Source organism: Vombatus ursinus, unplaced genomic scaffold (assembly GCF_900497805.2).
Source record: "Vombatus ursinus unplaced genomic scaffold, bare-nosed wombat genome assembly UNPS02006299.1, whole genome shotgun sequence".
Classification (NCBI taxonomy): domain Eukaryota; kingdom Metazoa; phylum Chordata; class Mammalia; order Diprotodontia; family Vombatidae; genus Vombatus; species Vombatus ursinus.
Window position 1 is genome coordinate 1 of NW_020946077.1, and position 21,460 is coordinate 21,460.

Sequence of the window (21,460 nt, forward strand, 5' to 3'; positions counted from 1 at the left end):
GAGAGAGAGAGAGAGAGAGAGAGAGAGAGAGAGAGAGAGAGAGAGAGAGATGGATCGAGGGAGAGGGTGACGAGAGGGAGTGACAGAGGGAGGCTGACATGCCACAGGGTAGCATTAGAGCCAGCCAAGAAGAAGGGCAGGGAAAAGAAAGCTCAAATCCCTTTGCAAGATTCAGGTGGTTTTCTCTTCTGCATCTGTGTGTGTCTAGATCCATTTCAAACATTTTTTTACACTGAGTCTTCCTAGAAGATGGTAAATGACAGATGGAAAGCCATGGGTGGAGCCCCTCAACTTGAAGACGGACAGCAGGAGAAATCCCAGGTAAAGGAAAAGAATGAAAAAAGGATCAGGGTGAAGGAGGGCGGACATGTGGAAGGTAGAATCCATCACCCTCCAGAGGCATGATATTAGGGAGATAAATAGAAGTCCTTTGGCAAAACCTCTCTTATTTTCCCCTCCCCTCCTACCATTTAGGCAGCAGCTGGAGAGTGAGAACCGTGGAGTGCATGGTTGGCTTTTGACAGGCACGCGAGCGAGGGGGGCTAGGTCCGGGGCATCTCGGCTGCGGAGTTGAGATGCAATCCCAGGTTTCTTCCCAGACTGCCAGACTTCTTGCCCCTGGGAGGGTACCTTTCATAGTCCCCTCTGTCACCGCTTGAGGGGACCTGGGAGAACAGTGGTGGCTGTCAGCAAATTGGCACTGAATTATTGAGTTTCTTTATTTTTCCGAGCGTGGCACCTTGGGTCTGTAGCGGGCTGGCTGAGGGGGAGGCAGCAGCAAACAGGTAAATAAACCCTGCACAGCCGCCTCTGAGTAACTGGAGCACATTGTAAATGCTTAAAGAACCTTTTAAATAGGATTTTGCATGTTGACTCCATGCTGCAGTGAGTTCTGTCTGGTTATTTGCAATCTTTGCTTCCTTTGTCCCATCTACTGAAATAATTCAGGTGCTCGCTTAGACTTATTTATTAAGGGGATGTCTTGGGAAGAAGGAAGGGGTGGGATAGAGGGTAGTGCCCACACTATTGTGTATGTAGTTGTAAGGGCTGGAATGCAGAAATGTGGGGGGTACTGTGCTTGGTGGGTTAACTGCCACAGGCACCAGACTGCATCCTTGATTGTGCCTGGATAGGAGCTGGCAATGTGGTGCAGCTGGCGAGGTCAGGACATGACCTGTATGCCACCTAGCCTGTAAACCATCCCAGAGGCTAGACTCTGGCTTGTCTGACATTCACTAGGGACCAGAGTCAACAGTGAACACGGGCACATACAATCCATTGGGCTGGTGGTGGTGGCATGGCTGGGGCTGAGAAGGAAGAATGAATGAAGAGAGAAGGATGGGGACAAGCTTTGGTCCAGGCAGAGCCAGATTGTTGAGGCTGGTGATCTGACTTGCCTCTAAGGCCAGGGAGGAAAGATTGGAGGACTTGGAAGCCCAAGCATAGCTTCTAAGGCTCCCCTCCTAACCCCACCTACCTGGGCCTCAATGAGAAATAACTCCCTTGCTACCACTTTCAAGAGCCCTTCTGTTGGAAACACCATCATCAGGGCCAGAACCTTGTCTATGGGTGAAACAGCATAGCACAATGACAAGGGTGTTGAATATGGAGTCAGACGACCTGGGTTCAAATCTTTAGTCTGTTACTTAATACCTGTGTGATCTTGGGCAACTCACTCGATCTCTCTGGGCCTCAGTTTCCTCATCTGTGAAATGAGTCATTTGGACCAATGCCTTGTAAAGTTCCTTCAGACTCTAAATTTATGGTCCATTTTTATGATCTATTTCTCTGCCCTTGAATTGGGCTCATTGTGGGGGTGGGACAGCCAGAAGGTCATCTTTTCTTCCCCCCAAAATAAAACTTGCCCTTCATTGCTGCTATCCCAGAGCCCTTGGTGAGAGGGTTAGAAGCCTCCCTTGTGGAAAGCGACCATCACCAGCCATCCTAGGGAGTCAGCCCTGCTCTTCCCTAATGCTGTCAAGTATTGTCAATGTGTACGTTAAACCTGGTGCCACCTTGAATGGGCTTCTGTGCAGGTGCCCAGTTTGACAAAGAAAAGAAAAAAAGCCAACATTTTAACATTTTAAAAATCTTATAGACATATGCCCACGGGGAGGGCGAGAGGGAAGGGAAGCAGAGGGAGGGGAGATAACTCCTGCTTGGAAATGGTACACACGCAGGAAGATGGGGGTTGCATCTCATTGCTACAGGCTGTTGGTTTTGGCTCCTTCTGGGGCTTTTTAGTTACAGTGTACAAGGGGCTGCCGCATCTGTCTTCTCCATTTCATTCTCACCAAAGCCCCGAAAGGGCAGAGATGGGTGGGCAGAGATCCTTGGCCCCATTTTACAGATGAGGAAACTGAGGCCCAGAAAAATTAAGTGATTCACCTAAGGCTGTAGAGCTTATTTACTGTTAGAACTAGGACCAAAACCCAGGTTTTCTGATTCAAGCTCATCCTCTCTACACCATACCACCCTATCCAAAGGAGGAGTGGAGGAGAGGCTAATGATCATCAGTCCTTGCTGTGAACCCTGATTACTCCTGTATTCTCCCTGTATTTTTCTGTTGTGTCTTTGGGCCAAACCAAAGGAATCACAGAATCCAGGAGCTAGAAGGTACCTTAGAGGTCATCAAGTCCAGTCTCCTGACTGATGTGGGAATCTACCCCCCCCCCCTAGAAATCTTGACAAATGGTTATCTAGCTTTGACTTGAATAATTCCAATAACAGCTGCCATATATAGAGGGTTTAAGATTTATGCTTTGCATATATTATCCCACTTAACCATACAACAGCCCTGGGGGGAGAGGGTGCTATTATCCCTATTTTACAGATGAGGAAACTGAGGCTCGGAGAGGTTAGGAATGGAGCTCAGGTCTTCCTGACTCCATGTTCAGATCTTTATCAGCCACGTCACACATTCCATCAGACAGCTTTCACTGTTAGTAAATACTGCCTTCCACTGATCCTGCATCTACCTCCCCTAACTTCCATGGGTTGGTCCTAGCTCTTCTCCACTGGAGCTACACAGAGGAAGCTAATCAAGTTCACCCTCTGACCTTTGGGCAAAGCCACAAGAAAACCGTCCAAGACTGATAAGGCTCTCCTTCTGAGGACCCATGCCCTCCCTGGGGGGACCTACTCCAGGGGTCAGGAGGACTCTAAAGACAGAAAATACATCAAGAAATACATCAAGGGTCCTTTTTCTTGCCCTCTTTTTAGAGCTGGGTGACTTTGGTGGTTGTGCTGTTTGAAATTCAGGTCCCGGGACCCTTGAGGGGTTGGGGCCTCCTACAGCTGTTCCCTGGGGGTGCAGACTCCAGCTGCTCTCAAAAGCAGAGGCCCAGCTGTCTCCCCCCTGGCAAATGAGCACAGCCAGGCTTCGTGGTCTCTCTGGGTGCCTGAGCTTCGGCCACCATCCCCAGCTTCCTTGTCTTCTCCAGCAGACAGTGCCGGGGAGCCCAAAGATGTAGGGGAAGGAAGACTGAACCAGGGGCCTCCAGGATGCCTGCCAGAGTCCTGGCTCCGCCATTCACTAGCTACTTGACCTCCCCCAAGTCACTTTCCCCCTCTAGGCTCTGTTTCTACATCTGTCTGCATACTGCCCTCCTTTGGCATCTCACTAGCTGACTCTGAAACTCCAGGCAGAAAAGAAGGAAGGAAACAAGCATAGATAAAGCACCTACTATGTGCCAGGCACTGGGTTAAGCGCTTTACAAATATTCTCCCATTAGGATAATTGATCCTCACAACAACCCTAGGAGGTAGGTCCTCTTATTCTTCCCATTTTTACAGTTGAGGAAACTGAAGCAAACAAGTTAAAATGTGGCTTGCCCAGAGTCCTATAGCTAGTAAGTGTCTGAGGCTGGATTTAAACTCAGATCTTCCTGACTCACAGGGCAGCAAGGTAGCACACTGGATAGAACACCAGGCCTGGAGTCAGGAAGACCTGAGTTCAAATTCAGCCTCAGACACTAGTTGTGTGACCCTTGGCAAGTCACTTAATCTTGTTTGTCTCTGTTTCCTCATCTATAAAATGAGTTAGAGAAGGAAATGGCAAATCACTCCAATATCTTTGCCAAGAAAACCCCAAATGGGGTCTCAAAGAGTCAGATATGGCTGAAACAACTCAGCGACAAGTTCCTACCTCCAGGCCCAGTGCTCTATCCACTGCACCACCTAGCTGCCTAGGAGAGAAGGCAAAGGCTTGTGCCCATGTGTCCAGACCTAGGTCAATGTGTTTGAAATGGAAAATGTCAGAGGAACGTTTCTTGCTGATCTGCACGTCTGCCCCAAACCCCTCAATGGTCATAAGACTTTAGGGAAATCCAAAGTAACTCCTTATCAGAAATAGTTTGGGGGTTTGTCATCTCTGAACCATCCAGGGCAAACTTCTCCAAACCCTCCCAGGTAACTTACCTCCTTGTTTGATCTCCTGATGGCCAGGATGTTTTTCCTGTTTTCCAGAAAGAGAATGCCACTTTTCTCTTTCTGGGGTTCATTTCCTCTACCTCTGGAGCCAAAGGGGCTTTTCCCCTTTAGTCCACCCCATATGAAGATAAATGAAAAGAATTGGAGAAGGGAAGATTTAGGAGGGACATGATCACTGTCTTCAGGTATTTGAAACACTGTCACATAGAAGGAGACCCAGATGACCCAGATGGAAGCAATCAATCAATAAGTATTTATGGAGTGTGTCAGGCACTCTGTTAAGCACTGAGGATATTGGGGCAGGAAAGTCAAGACCAACCCCTGCCCTCAAGGAGCTTTCATCCAAATGGGGAAGACAGCATGTATAGAAATACATAGCAGATTCAAGGCAACCTCAGTGAGGAAAACACCTGCTTCTGGGGGGACCAGGAAAGGCCTCCTGAGGGAAGTAATGTATGGGAAGACAGGAAAGACAGGAATGGGCCTGGTTGTGAAAGACTTTACATGCCAAAGGAGGCTATACTTGCTCTCAGGGGCAATTGGTCAGGTTTGTGCTTTGGGAAAATCACTTTGGCATCAAAGTGGAGGATAGATTGGATCAGGGAGGAACTTGAGGCAGGGAGACACATTTGGAGGCTACCACAATCAGACCAGCTCGTAGGGAATGAAGCTGAGTTGAGCTGGTGGCTATATGAGTGGAGAGAAGGGGTCACATTAAGAGATGCTTTGAAGATAGAAATGACATGACTTAACAAATGATCAAACACCGGCGGCAGGTGGGGAGGAGAGGGAAGAATTGAAGATGATTCCAAGGTTGTGAACCTGGGTGACTGGGAGGATAGTGGGGCCCTCAACAGTAATGAATGACAGGTTTGGGGTGTCGAAGACAATGAATTCTGTTTTGGACATGCTGAGTCTGGCAGTTTGTGATGCTGTTCTTAGAAGTCAGGGGCAAACTTAGAGCTGGATAAACAGGTCTGGAAGTCATTTGCTTGAGATGATAATTGAGCTGATAACGGGAGTTGAGATCACCAAGTGAGAGTATAGAAAGAAAAGAGAAGACAGCCTAGGACAGAACCTAGGTCATGTCCACAGTTAGTGAGCATGGCATAGATGAAGATCCAGCAAAAGGAGACTGAAAAGGAGTAGTAAGGCAGGTAGGGGAAAAGCCAGCAAAGAACAGTATTACAGAAACCTGGAGAGGAGAAAATTTCTGGTAGGAGAAGGTAGTCACCAGTGTCAAATACTGCCTAGAGTTAAAGAAAGATGAGGATTGAGAAAAGGAGAGAGGTGGGGAGGGGGTAAGGAAGAGAAGAGTGGGAGAGAAGGAGGGGAGAGGGAGAGAGGAGGGGAGAGGGAGAGAGAGAGGGAGAAGCTAGATTTGGCAATTAAAAGACCACTGGTATCTTTGGAGAAGGCGTTTTCAGTTGAATGATGAGGTTGGAAGCTGATTGCAGAGAATTAAGAAGAGAGTGGGAGGAGAGAAAATGGTGGATATAGATTTTTTTCCCCAAAGAGTTTAGATAAGAAGGGGAAGAGAGATATAGGACAGTAGGTAGCAGGGATAGTAGGTTCTAGGAAGGGTATTTTTATTTTAGAATGGCAGATACTTGGACCTCTTTGTAGGCTAAAAGGAAGGAGCAGTAAATAGGGAGAGTTTGAAAATTAGAGAGAAAAAGAGGGGTTGATAGTGAAGGTGATCTCCTAGAGAAAATGGGAAGGGATAGGATTAATGATATATGTAGAAGGGTTGGCTTTGGCAAGGAGTAGGGCCACCTCAAAGGAGGAGATCATGGGAGCTCTATTAGGGGGATGTCATATAAAGAGAAGGGAGAGAAAGGAGCTCAAAGTGAATGCCCTTAATTTTTTTTCAGTGAAGTATTAGGGGAGGTAGGTAGGTCCTCAAATAAGACAGTGGAAGGAGAGGGTGCTATGGGAATACTGAGGAAAGAAATGAAAATAAGGTTGAGAAAAGCTGCTGTAGTGAGTGAAATTGTTAATCAATTAGGGAGTGGTAGAAGGATTGTCAAGTTGCAGTGAGGACCCAGTTTAGATTAAGTAACAGAAATGTGGAGTGGGCCCCATCAGCATATGAGTAGGAACAAGCAATCCCCAGTGCTAACTTTGAGGGTGAGATCTGAGAAGAGACCTTGAACCTTCCAATCATCTACCTTTTTCAGCAGGAATCCAGCAATTTGTTAACCTGGACTCCTTCACCAGTGGTTTGCCTATCCCTAGCCCATCTTTCTTCCTATCCCAGTGATATTGAACAAGAGGTAGGAGGTATTGGCAGTAACCTAGGGTTGGGGTTTGAATAGCAATAGGATAAGGGACAAGGCCCTTTGAGAGTGGGGAGTAGAGCAGAATTGAACTGGTTCATCAGAGAGTTGAGATTGGGAAGGGAAAGGAAGAATGGAGCCAGAGAATCAGTGATGGTCTGGGAAACTCCTGAAGGGTAGAAGAATTTCAAGTCACATTGGGGATGAAGACTAGAATTAGGATTAATAAGGCATTGAGAGAGGTGAAAGCATAAAAGATTATGATCAGATAAAGGAATTTTGGAATTCTTGGAACTCTTGTGGGTGATGGCAAGATCAAGAATATGGTGGAGGTGAAATGGAGGAGTAGATCCTAGGAGCTAAGTAGGCTGAAAAAAAAGTGAAATTAGTGTATTTGAGGGACCATCAACAGGTATGTTAAAGTTCCTTAGTATGAGGGCAGAAGTTGGAGTGGAAAGTGAGATTGTGAGTCAAGGACTGAACAGCATTGAGAAAGGAAGATCAGTAGATGGTGACCAATGGGGTCTGCACTGGGTGATTAATTTGGATAGAGAGAACCTCAAAGAAGAAGATGGTGCTGGGTGATGGTGGTACAGCAGGAATCTAGAAGTGGCAATGGGATGCAAGCAATGGTTCCTCATTGGGACCAGTAAGTTAGAGGAAGAGGAGGCTAGTAAGAAAGAATATTCATTCAGTACTGGAAAGGATTGCCAGGGATATAGTGTCAGCCAGAGGAGAGCCAGAAGATGATAGCAATAGGAGAAGAAGAGGAAGGAAGTTTGTTAATTATAGAGCAAGAGTTTCAGAGGGCACCTTGGAAGGGATGGGTACATATGGAGTGGGACATTGGAGGGATCAGGTTGAGGTGGATGGCAATGACAGACTGGGAAAGGGGTTAGAAATGGGAAGTTGGGGCTTCAGTATCACTGAGAGAAGATGAGGGGGTAGGAATATGCAGACAGCTGGTGAACGAGTCCAGGTGGAGTATTAATGGACTGTTGGAACCCTGCAGAAGAAGGCAGATGATTGGAAGGTTCAAGGTCTCCTCCTGGTCCTTACCCTCAAAGTTAGCACTGGGAGTTCCTGTGTTCAGGGGTGTCAGGAAACCTGGCTAGGAGGCAGGGGCAATGAGTGGAAGTTGCTGAGAGGCAAATTTAGATTAAATGCAGGGGAAACCTTCCTAACAATTAGAGCTGTTTAAAAGTGGAAATGGGCCATTTCTAAAAAATCTTCAAATAGAGACTGGATGACCATTTATTGGGGATACTGCAGTGAGGATTCCTGCTTAAGTATGAGTTAGACTCAATGACCTCTGGGGTCCTTTCTAATGCTGGGATCCTTAGCTTCTAGGATTCTAGGAATCTTGGTTTAGCCAAGACTGGTGACAATGGTTTTATGGGCAGGAGGTTAGTTCCTCTCTCTGTCTCTCTTGTATTTATTCCTGGGCTATTGCAAAGCTCTCAGATGTTCCAGCTTTAACACCACTGGGCATTGAGTTCATTAACTTCCTATTTGCATTTCCTTGCCACAAAATATTAGAGCTACAAGGGTCCTAGAATATGTTAAAACGTAAATCAGAGAGTGTTAAAGGTGCAAGTGACCTTAGGCATCATCAGCATAGGCACATGGTTAAATACTCAGCAAATACTTTCTCTCTCTCCCCCTCTCTCTCCCCTCTTCTCTCTTTTTATCATTGTTTCTGTGTCTTTGTCTCTGTCTGATCTGTCTGAACATTCTCATTTTGCAAATGGAGAAATCAAGGCCCAAAGGAGTGAAGTGATTTGCTTAAGACTGCATAACTTGTTAGTGGCAAAGCCTAGATGACAATCTAGGTCTTCTGACCCGGGCAGAGACAGCTAGGTAGTACAATAGAGTGCTGAGCCTGGAGTCAGGAAGATCTGAGTTCAAATTCAGTCCTAGACATTTACTAGTTGTGTGACCCTAGGCAAATCACAGTCTTGGCATACCTCAGTTGCCTCAACTGTAAAATGGGGACAATATTAGCACCTACCTCCCACAGTTGTTGTGAGGACCAAATGAGATAATATTTATAAGGTGCTTAGCCCTATGCCTGGCACATAATAGGTGCTTAATAAACAATCCGTTTCCTTGCTACCTTCTGACTACTAATCCAGTGTTTTCTACTCTATCCTGATGCCTCCAGCCAATGTTACTTTATTAATAATAACAATAGCTCGCATTTTATATAGCACTTGAAGATTTATAAAACACCTTCATTTATATCTTGCCTACCACTAATCAGCTTTTGTAAAAACATGAGGAAAAGTAAAGATGGATCTTTAAAAAAAAAAATCCTCTCTGGTCTGGGTCAGTCAGCTAAGTTACGTAATTTCCAAGGAGGGCACAATAGATTCAAGTCATGTGGTATTCAAGGTAGGCACCAGTCTCCCTCCACTGCCAATAAGCTTCTTGGGCTCTAATGGCTGGAGTGCTCCTGTGGGTGGCAGGGGACCTGGGCTGTGTTCTCTGCTCTGTTGCTCATTTACGGTGTGACCTTGGGCCAGTTGTTTAACCTCTCTATGGCTCAGCTTCTCCATCTGAAAAATGAAAGGATTTCTGTTTTCCACCTATTTCACAGGGATGAGGAAAGGAAGGATGAGGGCTTTATAGAGAAAAGTAGCTCTTGTAAGCCTAGCCCTCTGATTGGCCCTCCCCTGCCCCCAATTTCAGGGCAAGATGGTCATTTATCCATCCTAGGAACTCTCCCCTACCCCCTCTCCACCTCCTAGAGCAACGGTTTGTTGCTCACTCATTTTAGTCATGTTTGATTCTTTGTGACCCCATTTGGGGTTTTCTTGGCAAAGATACTCGAGTGGTTTGCCATTTATTCCTTCTCCAGCTCATTTTACAGATGAGGAAACTGAGGCAAACAGGATTAAGCAACTTGCCCAGGGTCACATAGCTAGTAAGTGTCTGAGGCTGGATTTGAACCGATGAATTTGAGTTTTCCTGATTCCAAGCCCAGTGCTCTCTTAAATGCACCACCTAAATGCCCTAGAGCAGTGGTATCAAACTCAAAAAGCCACTAACCGGTACATATTGACTTAGTTTTAAAATGTAATAATTATCTATGCCTTATTGTATTTTTATTTCTTTTGTTAAATATTTCCAAATTACCCTTTATCTGGTTCTGACAACAGATGGAAGTGTTGTGGACCACATGCAACCTGCAGGCCATGTGTTTGAACCCCCAGGCCTAGAGAATTTAGAACTTCCCTCGGCATTATACTACTGCTCTCCATTTGTCATTCATGAGTCATTTCTGAGGTCATGACTAAATCTCTTATGCTCCAATATAAATCTGTTTCTCTTTGTTCTATTATTAGTGGAGTTTTAACTCAATTCACCATGTATTTATTGAGGTACAACCTAGATCCCTAGCACTGTGTTTGTTGCTGACGGAAGTTGAATCATAGAATGTTAGAGTTGGAAGGGGCCTTAGAATATTCATTTGTTAATTCATTCAGCAATATAATAAGCTTTGAACATAGAATTCTAGAGCAGGAAGCAAAATTAGATATTACTAAGTCCGGACCCCTCATTTTCCTGATAGGGAAATTGAGGTCCAGAGAAGGAGAAAAGACTTGTGCAAGGTCACGCCAGGTCATTAGAGTCAGAAATATCGCCCAGGAGGGTTAACATACTTTAGTCATGAAAACACGCTAGTTGGCCAGTTTTCTTTCTAAGCCCAAATGCGGTATTCCAAATGACTCTCTCCATTAACAGAGGCAGTGTGGTGTAGTGGATAGAACGCTGGACCTGGAGTCAAGAAGCACTGGGTTAAAATCCTGCCTCAGAAACTTACTAGCTGTGTGTCTCTGGGTAAGTCACTTAATCTTTCTGAGCCTCAGTTTCTTCACCTGTAAAACAGGGATGATTATCACACCTACCTCACACACTTGTGGTGAGAATCAAATGAGATTATATCTGTAAAGTGCTTTGTAAAACTTAAAGTACTATTTAGAATAGCTAAGATGATGATGATGATGATGGACGATGGTGATGTTGGTGATGATGGCAATGATGATGACAACAGTGGACTGGGAAGAGAAGGCAATGCTGTGACAGGAGGAATCACTCTTTTGGTTTTTAATATTGGGGCAAGGGTCAATTCTTCTTGCTTAAGGAACAATCCACAGTTTTGTCCTTTGTGTGGCTGTTCCATCACAGGGGAGGGGATGAAGATTCTCTGAGGGGGAGGGGGTCCCTCATACTCTCTTTTGTTGGGGTGTCACACAGTGATGCAAATGAGAGCTGTTTGCTTGACATCGGGAGCAATTCGTGAGCTTGGACCTGCTTGCAGTCCCAAGAGGGGCAATTTCCCAGGAGGAAGGGTGTGTTCAGGCCGGGACACAGGGGAGATGTGCTGGACAGTCTCTCTCCCTCTTTCTGTCCCTATCCTGTCATTGGAGTCCATGAGATATTCCATGTCAACCCTGGAGCACTTCCCACAGGTTCCATACTTGCCCTGCCCTTTGGTTTTCCCCAAGACAGGACAAATTTTCTATAAAAAAACAGTTATTCTCTCTTCTGGCTCTAATATTTTGGGAGAAAGCAGAGGCACAGCAAAGTGTGAGCTCAAAATGCCTGTTCTTCTTTCCTCTTTTCCTTCTCCCTTTGGTAACACAAGTCCTCTGCTGTCAGGTAAGCCCCATCCCTGAACAGGGAGACAGGTTTTCTCCTCATGATCCTTTCATTCAAGGGATGTAATCTGTCAATCAGGACAAGACTCAGATCCTTTCCAGGGGCGATGAGAAGCGAGCATCAGGGAAGAAAGGAGGTTTGCTGGCCCAGCTCTTATGCTAGCCTTGGGAGTAGATCGGCTCAGCTCCCAGACTTGGCTAAAAAAGGAACAAAGGATAGGAACATGCCTAGGTTTTATTGTTTAGAGGGGAGTAGTGGAGAGGATGTCACCCAAGCATCTCAGGGCCTCAATGTTTCCATCAGATCCTGGCAGCTTCCCTTTACTGCTGGGGTCCTGGGTCACCCAGTGAGCAAAGACTCAGGACCTATCTTCGGTGGACCTCTAAAAAGATCTCATCTTGTTTCCCCTTGACACCCAACTAGCCCTGGCTTTGCTTTTCTCATTTCAAGATCTGGGACCAGGTTATATCTTCAGTAATAATCAACAAATAGCAACTTAATACCTCTTATAGGTCAAGCCTGGGCTAGGCCTGGGGAGACTTCCAGAGGAAGATAAAACACAGTCCAAGCTTTCAAGGAGCTTATGGCTTAGCTCCAGTCCTGCCTTGAAATTACAAAGTCCCACTGTTGGTGCACACATTCAAGCTGGTCAGTTCAAAGTCATTTTCAAAGGAATGAGGGTTAGGCAAAACCTTCACCAATCCAGGCTTTCTTACCCTGAGCCAAAACCCTTCCTCTCTTTTCTGCTCACACCCCTTGTGGACAATACTGACAGCCAGCTTGATGTATCCTTCTGAACAGGTTTAAGTACCTATGAGGTTTAGGTACTTCTGTTCTGTGATTCCCCCCCCACATCCCGGGTAACCATGCTTCATTCTGTCCCTCCCCCCTCCCCCAGCCACCTTATCCACAGGATATAATGCAAGAATTTTGTACTAATGGGACTTCAGAAATGTTTATGGGGCACATTCAAATGTCAAGAGAAAACACTATTCTTTCTTTTTACCAGGATCACCAGCTGACTGAGCTGTCGATCATCATCAGTCTGGTCAATGACAGATTTAATTGGGCATTGTATGATGCTGATCGACAGCTCAGTCAGCCAGTGAGAAGGGGACACAGGGCTACTGGAGAACTCTCCTCATCCTCCTCTGTTTCTCCTTCCCCTCTGTGGATCCAAATACAAGAAGGTCCCAGGATTGGTTGCCAGAAGTCTCTGCTAATCTGGAAATACTTGAAGAAGAATGAATGCTACTGCATTTCTAAGCTGCTGCCCATAGTCTTCCTCACTGCCTTGGAAGCAATTGGTGATAGAAGAAGCCTTCTAGCTGGGATCTGGCTGCTGCCTAATTGGGGGAACTGCCCCCAAATGAATCAATATGGTTACAGTTCTCCTTAACCAATAGCTCTGGTCTCATTGACACAACTCCAAACCCAAATCTTTGAACTCAGGCATTAACCCCTCTTCCTAGGCACCTACAGAGAGGCTGGTCTTATAACAAGGGGGTGCTCTAGACTATGTGACGCAGAGCACAATAGAAATAATCCTTACTCTAAAAACATCTCTCCTTCACACATGCCACAGTTCCAGAAAGCTCCCCATCAGAGATCCCTTTACAAAATTATAGAATGTCAAAGTCGGAAGGGAACCTCAAAAGTCATGTGGTCCAAATGCCTCATTTAAGATGGGATAACTAAGGCTGAGAGAGATAAAGTGACACAGATCAAGTAGGTGGCAAAACCAGGATTAAGACCCAGATTTCTTGTTTCCCACCCTGATGTTCTTTCCCCTATCGGTAACACTTTGATTGAAATTCCTGCTTTTCCATAAGCCCACCCCCTCGCCGACTCAGGGAGCCCAGATTTGCAAAGGGCTGCTCTGCTTAGAACGCCCCCAGCCTGTGTGCTCAGCTCAGCAAGGATTGGCAAAGGCCTCAATTAATATACTATAAGCCCAAAGCAAACTCAGGAAAGGTAGCTCTCTAGCAAAAGCCCCTCTTATTATCTTGGACAGATTTCTTTGCAACTCACGTAAAAGGCAACCTATAAAACTGAATGGCACTTTATCTTTAAGGTGGTCCCTGAAGACTAATTCTCCTATAAGCTGAGTAGCCTCTTTCATCTCTAGTCCCCAGCACTACCCCCCTCCTGCCTACTTAATTCCCATCATCCCACTCCTACCTATTTCTTCAGAACCCCCTTATTTGCCTCTTTCTTTATCAAGGGGCCAGGTATCAGGAATGAAGAGGTGGGGCTCTCAGATTACAAAGGGCAGTAAGTCAGAGGAGTGACTTCATCCTGGTCTCCTTAGATCAGATTGGGCCCTTGGCAGGAGCCTTAAAGTCAAATGGTCAGAGCACCAGGGCAAGGGTGGCTCTGGGAAAGGTACCGCTCCGAATAGATTTGTGCTGAGGGGAGAGGGCCGAAAGGCAGGGAGGATGACAGGGAGGCTTTGCTGATGCAGCACTTGGGATCTGGCTTTCAAACCCAAGTTGTCCTTTGTCTCTGAACACATGGGACTTTCCCAGCCTTGTGCTCCCTGGGGGTTTTGGAGAGGCATTGCTCTGGTGTAGGTCAGGGAAAGCCCTGCCTTCCCTGTAATGCGAGGAGGAAGGTAGGACCATGGACAGCACCTACCCAGAGAATGCCAGGCATCGCAGTAAGGGTGGAGGAAAGGGCAGGGTAGGATTCCTCAGCAAATGGTTGGCACTTTGGAGACCGGTTAACTTGTTCGGTATGTGCAGAAGCGGTGGGATGGGGGAGGGTGACTCATTCCCACTCTGCCTGGCACAATAAGATTTGAATAAATTTCCAGAAGCAGTCCTGGCCTCTTTTCGATGCCAAGCCACATAATCCAAAAGGGTTTGGAAGAGGGATCTAGATTGGTAGCAAGGCCAAGCATACACTGGTATCTGGTGTCTGAGTCTGGAGCTCACAGTCAGGAAATTCTTCCTGTAACCTTATTGTGGATGCTTAATTCTATATCATCCTTTACTGTGTGTCTCCTCCTTGATAAAATCCCCTAAGCTTCCTAGCACCAGGCATATTGTCTTATGTTTCTTTTCATCCCCCATTGTACCGAGCACAACACTAACCATATAATAATGACTGACATTTAAGGCTTGCGTCTCAATCGATCCTCATCACAACCCTATGGAGTAAGTTCATTTTACTGATGGGGAAACAGGTACTCAGAGAGGTTAAGGGACTTGTCAAGGGTCACATAACTACTAAGAATCTGAGGTGGAATTTGAACCCAGGTCTTCCAACTACAGATTCATTGGTCTTTTCACTATATTGTGTTGTCTCTCATAGGTACTCAGTAAATAGTTTTAATTTAGATTAATCAAAGAGAGGCCCAATGGCATAATAATAGAAAGATTTGGTTCTCTAAGGAGCCACCCCAAGCCAGTAACTCCCCACCCACTCCAACTGTTAGTGCTCATGGGAATTATGTTGTATTTGCTTATTTGTGTAGATGTATCTTCCAAATCGAATGTAAACATCTCGAGGGTACAGACCTTTTTCCTTTTTTGTCTTTGTAATTCCAGCATATAATACAGCCTTGAGTATAATAGACACTAACAAATGTTAAATTGAACTAAATTGTGACCTGGAGAATATGACTTCTTTTAGCTTAGCCTCAGTTTCCCCATCTGTAAAATAGGAAGTGGGGTAGAATATACAATATTCAAGACCACTTCTAGCTCTAAAAAAAACTTTTTTCCTATTCTGTGACTCAAAATCTCTGAGTTGCTAGGTTCTGGTCATGTCAGGTATTGAGATCCCCAGAGAAACAGCCCATAAATCTGGCTATACCTTTTCCATATTGCCAGGTCCTTGCCCCCAGCTGTATCAGCAGACATAGAGCCAAGTGGTGAAAGGGATGTTTCTTTCACTGGGATGATGGCTCTCTTACAGTCCTGTCTCTCTGGGTTCCTTCCTTCCACAGACTATTAGATGACTTGTCTTCCTAGCCTTCTGGGTGATTTGATTGGGAGTGCTAACCTCCAGAGCCCTTGGCTATGTCAGCTTTATGGAAATGGAAAAGAAAGGGGGAGTGAAAGAGGGATGTAGCAAGGCAGATGGAAGAGGTACTTCAGAGTTCACAGCTTGGGGTGGGGAGAGAGAAGACACCTGAAACTCTTTTTCAGGCTCCCCAGGAGAGCTAGACTCGACCTGCTGGCTTTGATACCCTTGCACAGAAAACAGAATGGTACAGAGCTTCATCTGCTGTTGTGGGGAATTCAGATTATAGTCCAACATTTATTAAGTACCTACCATGTGCAGGGCACATTTCTAGGGTGTTTCAAGGTTTACAAAATGGGCTTTCCCCTCACAAAATACTTGTGAAACTCATAGATATCAAATGATTTATCCAGAGTCATGCAGTGTCAAAACCAAGATTTGAACTCAAAGGAGACACCTTGGTATAGGATGTGGAACCCATTGACTTTAGAACATTGACTGATACATGTGCTGTGCAACTCGGGGAAAAGACTACATTTCTCTGGGTCTCAGTTTGGTGGCTTAGTCATTTTAGTTGTGTCCAATTCTCCACGATCCCATTTGCCAAAGATACTAGAGTGCTTTGCCATTTGCTTCTCCAGCTCATTTTACAGATGAGGAAACTGAGGCAAACTGGTTTAAGTGACTTGCCCACAGTCACACAGCTAACAAGATTCTGAGGCCAGATTTGAACTCAGGAAGATGAGCCTTCTTAACTCTAGGCCCAATATTCTATTCACTGTACCACCTAGCTGTCTCCTGGGCCTCAGTTTACTCATCTATAATATGAGGGATTGGGACTCAATGATCTCTTAGGTACTTTCTGATCCTTAAATTCTTCTATGTCCATTTTATATATAAGAAAATGAGACACTTAATAATAGTATACTTTAGGGTTTACAAAATGACTTCTCAGCAATTCGGTGAATTAGGTAGAATATATTGTTATTGTTATTTATTATTATTTCCATTTTACACAAGAGGAAACTGAGGCTTAGAAAAGATCAGTGAGCTAGTAAATGTTGGAGCCAAGATTTGAATTTATGTTTCCTGACACCAAGCCCAGGGCTTATTCCACTATTTAAGTCATTTTTCAGTCATGTCCAACTCTTTGTGACCCCATTTGGGGTTTTCTTGGCAAAGATACTGGAGTGGTTTGCCATACATACAAATATATGTATATATATGACAGAGGTGTCAGACACATAGCCTGCAGGCTGCATGTAGCCCATAACACTCCCCAGTGCAGTTTGAACCGGATTAAAATGCAACTGGGAAATATTTAGCAAAATAAATAAAAATACAATAAACATAGATAATATTACATTTTGAAATTAAGTTAATATATGACCCACAGGGACCATGATGTATGGATTAGTGGCTCCTGTTTCTATCTGAGTTTGAAACCACTGCTGTTTATTAGGCCAGACCCCTTCCTTCAGAGGGAGGAGGAGGGACCTAAATAGAAGTAGCTAGAGAATGAATGAATCTATGGGTATAGCCCCTGATACAGAAGCTCTTCTTTTTTTTAAAGTTTATAATTTTTATTTAAACATTTTTTAACATTCATTTTTAAAAATTTTGAGTTCCAAATTCTCTCCTTCCTTCCAGCCCCTTCCCCACCTATTGAGAAGACAAAGCAATATTATTCCCATTATACATATGACACCATTCTTCCAACCTATGTTTACCCTTGTCTGGCCTATTCATGATTAGTGTATTAAAACATGCCTAGGCTCTTCTCACTCTGCATTTCTATGTTTGTAAAAGTCTTTAGCTTCTCCTTTTCTGCCTCAGTATAAAACCTCACAGATCCTAACTTCCATGGGCCACTCACTGTCTACAATTCTGGATAGAGTGAATTTCCAGGTATGTAGCTTCATTTTCCAGAATCAGGACAAGGCTGAGACCAGGGGTAGCAGTGAAATGGAAATACATCTCTCTTTGTATCCATGTGTGTGTGTGTGTGTGTGTGTGTGTGTGTGAATGCTGCACCAATAGTTTGTGTGCTGTTAATAAACATTTTAGTTAGGGTAGAGGTGGCTGTGGTTAGCATTTCTGTTCCTTAAGCTCTGGAACCTAATTCATCAACTTGGCTGCTAGAAGCCCTTGAAAGGTCTTCGAGAGATCAACCCCAAAGTCACACATTGTCTAAAGGCTTCCCATCAGCGTTCTACTTCCTCCAGTGTTTACTGATTCAATGAAGGGCATTATAGAATGTTTTCAAGGTCCTCAATAGCTCCATCACATATTGAACTTAGATAGTCCCATCAGCTAACCTCTCTAAAATACCCACTCAGCTTATGTTCCCTACCTGTAATGATCCTCCTTTTCTACCTGTTCAAATAATACCCATTTTCCAAGGTTGGTCTCCAGTTCATCTCCTCCCTGAAGCCTTCTAAGACCCTCCAGATGCAACCAACTCTCCCTCTTCTGAACTCCTGCCCCACAATTGGCACTAACCATTTTGGTCTTATGTTATTTAAAAATATTTCATGGGATCCTAGAGTCTAAAGCTGGAGGGGACCAGAGAAGTGATCAAATCCACCCTCCTCATTTCAGAGATGAGAAACCTGAGGGCCATAGACCAGAAGCCCCAGATACCCCATCTCCTAAGTAGCTGCTCTGGAAATCAGGTTTAGGTCCCCTTTGCCTCTTCTGTGGCTCAACTAGACTGGAAGGTCCTTAAAGGCAAGGACTGCATCTCTTAACTCCTGGTTATACTATATAGGAAGTATTCAGTCTCTGTAGCCTCCTTTCTCTTTCCATGCAAATATCACCTAAGCAGCTCCTGCCTTGCTGAAGGGCTATTGATTTTGCAATTAAGAAAGCCTGAACTGAGGGAGGGAATCTTTTTCTGATGTTTTGGTTTGAGGGTCCAGAATTTCAACCTTGGTAACATCCTAGATGTAGAATGGCCAGGATAGAGATGGGCAGGAAGAAAAAATTGGGAAGGGACATTCCACATCCTTATGATTGTCTGATGTCTCTCTTTCCCTCTCTGCCTACCCATGCCCCTTGTCCATTTTTCTTTCTGTAGCGCGTGAGCTGTGGTTACATCCTGTGCACCGTACTGCTGTCTGTCGCTGTGCTGCTGGCTGTAACAGTCACCGGTGCCATCCTCTTCATGAACCACTATCACACACCAGTAACTGAGCCCCCGCCAGTCATCAGCACCAACCCTGATGAAGACAACAGTGCCCTGGTTACCATTGAGAAGGCGGACAGCTCCCGAATCAACATCTTCATTGACCCACGATGCCCAGACCACACAGACAACTTTGCCCGCCTAGAGGGTGCCCAGGCCTCTGTGCTTCGGGCCCTCACAGACCGTGAAACTGAGTTCAGGGCTGCTGGTGGTCGAGAACAGGCCTTGCTGGCCACCCTGGCTGACGAGGTCCCCAAACTTCTGGCCCAGGCCACAGAGCTCCAGGAGGACTGTGAGGGCCTCAAGAGGGGTCATGGCACTCTGGGCCAGGGGCTCAATGCTCTGCAGAACGAACAGGGCCGACTCATTCAGGTAAGAGGGGAAGCCTCCCTGCACAAATCATCTTCTAGGGGAGGCAGGAATGGTCTTGGTGCCGCCATTCAGTGACCTACAGCATCATGGAATGTTATAGCTCAAGGAACCTTAGCAAAACAGATGATTCACTGTGTCGAACTGACCATGTCACTTTCCATCTCCAGTCCTGGTTTTTCACCTCTGTAAAATAAAGGATTCAGACCTCCAATGTCCCTTCTAGATATAAAATTCTTCTGTACCCACTGTATGGATGGAAAGGAAGGAAAGATGCATTTATTAAGCACTCACGGTGTGCCAGGCACTGTGCTAAGAGATTTCCAAATATTATCTCATTTGATCCTCACAACAACCCTGGGATGCAGGTGCTGTTATTATCCCTATATTGCAGTTGAGGAAACCGAGGCAAATGGGTTAAGTGACTTGTCCAGGGTCACATAGCCAGTAAGTGTCTAAAGCTGGATTTGAACTCAAGATCCAATACCCTATCTACTGTTCTACCTAGCTGCTTCAAGTAGAAGACACTGAATCCAGGCCTTCTGGTACCCAGTCTGGTGTTCTTTCCACTGTATCATATTGTCTCTTAGGCCACTGGATTCTGGTGACTCAGAAGCCTTGTAAGGTCATAAGGTACTTGCCCCCTCACTATACTATAGCTGCACTGAAGCTGTTCTGTCCATTTTCTTACCCCTCCATCCCTTGTGCAAGACAGAAATGGTACATGAGGATATCTCATTACCCAACAATTTGTGGGCAATGAACTTTTTTTCTCTCTGTAAGAAAGTTGCAACTGGAGAAATGATGCTCATTATCCCCCTGCCTGGAGTGGCTGATAAGGGTGATGGAGATCCAGTCTCTGAGAATGCTCAGAGATTCTTAGCAGGAATCTCCACCTATCACCAGCTCCCTTGAACTCTGAGCAGGTCATGTGGCCTGAAATATGCATAATAACTGAGCAACCAAGGCGTGTGAAGTGGTCCATTCACTGGCCCTAGTCAATGATTCTAAGCTGTTTCCCTTTATGAAAATAGGTGTGCTTTGCCTTACACATTAATTATGCTCCTCAAAAAAGTCATAGTTTGTTTGGTAAATCAGATCCTATTTTCCCTATTGACTCATATTCTGATCTCAAAGATGCTTTATCTTTATTTCTGGTGGACTGTCAGTTGGCAGTGGCTCTTAATGTTCTGAATCCTTTTATAATGTAAGTAATCACTCCCCGGTGTTTTCAATTCTGCAAGTTTGAATTTTCTTTCATGGACTTCCTTAAAGGGGACACACTTGAATTGTCAACCTATGTTTTCATGTCCCTGACAGCATATCACTATTTTCAACCAAAATGGTGTAATTGATTCTCAAACTAATTAGAGTCATGTTTATACTATTAGTGTCAACTACAGTAATTTGTTAGTTTAAACTGAGATCTCACTAATTTTGGTGTTGGCAACTTCTTAAAGAAGAAACAATAATATTTTGTAATATTTTATTCATTTGAAGAAAAGGGAAGTGGGGGGGAGGGGGAGGGAATAAGCATTTGTTAAGCACGTACTGTGTTCTAGGCACTGTGTTAAATACTTTCCAGATATTATCTCATTTGATCCTCACAATAACCATGAAAGGTAGGTGATATTATTATCCCTAAAATACAGTTGAGGAAACTGAAGCAAACAAAGGTTAAGTGACTTGCCTATGATCACATAGCTAGTAAGCTGAATGAGGCTGGATTTAAACTCAGGACTTCCTAACTCCAGGACCAGCACTCTATCCACTGCACCACTGAGCTGAATAATATACATATTTTTTTCACTTGATACAAGATTTTATACCAACCTAATCTATACTTGTTTAAAACATTTTTAACTACTTATTTTCAATACTTTATCAGTATGGATGCTTCTTCCCTTGATGAAGACCGCAGCCCCTCTTCTACCCTAGTAGATGGTCATTGTGGGTTGCTGTAGTGAAAAACACTCATCAGTTCTTGGCCAGCCTTCTGGTGGTGAGCCTCACCACCCTTGGCTAGGCGTGTCCTGGAATGATAGACAACAAGGTTCACACTCAACCTTTTCCAACTTACTACCAGAACTTCCACCACCCCACTGGCATAGTCTTCAAAAGCTCTAATGCATTGGAGACTTCAGTAATATCCTTATTATTTTATTTAATTTATACAAATTGATGTGATAGGGAGACCAAATTAGTATCATCTCCAAAAGACCCTCATCCTAACATACATAAGAACTTGAAGGGGAGTCTCTGAGGTATTTCCAAAGCCTTCTGCCATTCACACATCAATATAACTAATATATCAGAGTAAAGAAAGGGGAATCTGGCCTTGAGAGAATAAGTATGACAGGGAAGGGAGTAGAGGAGGAGGAATGAGGAATGAAGTAAGGAAGCAGAAAGTAGGAGGGAGGAGTTCATGGAATTGAGACAAAGTTGGGCACCAAGAGGCATAAGTAGGAGTTCCCAGTTGAGGGATCTATGGTTTGGACAGTAGGACAGAGGTGGGGGGGGCAAAAGGTTATGGGATGGTGTGGATTAGAGTATGTAGAGT

At 44.8% G+C, this 21,460-nt stretch overlaps 1 protein-coding gene across 1 annotated transcript; it reads left to right on the forward strand.

Annotated features, from left to right (window-relative positions):
* Positions 1–249: 249 nt before the first annotated feature.
* On the forward strand, positions 250–18,903 carry LOC114032984 (fibrinogen C domain-containing protein 1-like; the record flags this gene model as incomplete). The annotated part of the gene is made up of 2 exons (XM_027848429.1): positions 250–321; positions 18,424–18,903. Coding segments are annotated over exons 1-2 (552 nt in total), but the record flags the coding sequence as incomplete, so codon positions are not given.
* Between the last annotated feature and the right edge of the window lie 2,557 nt (positions 18,904–21,460).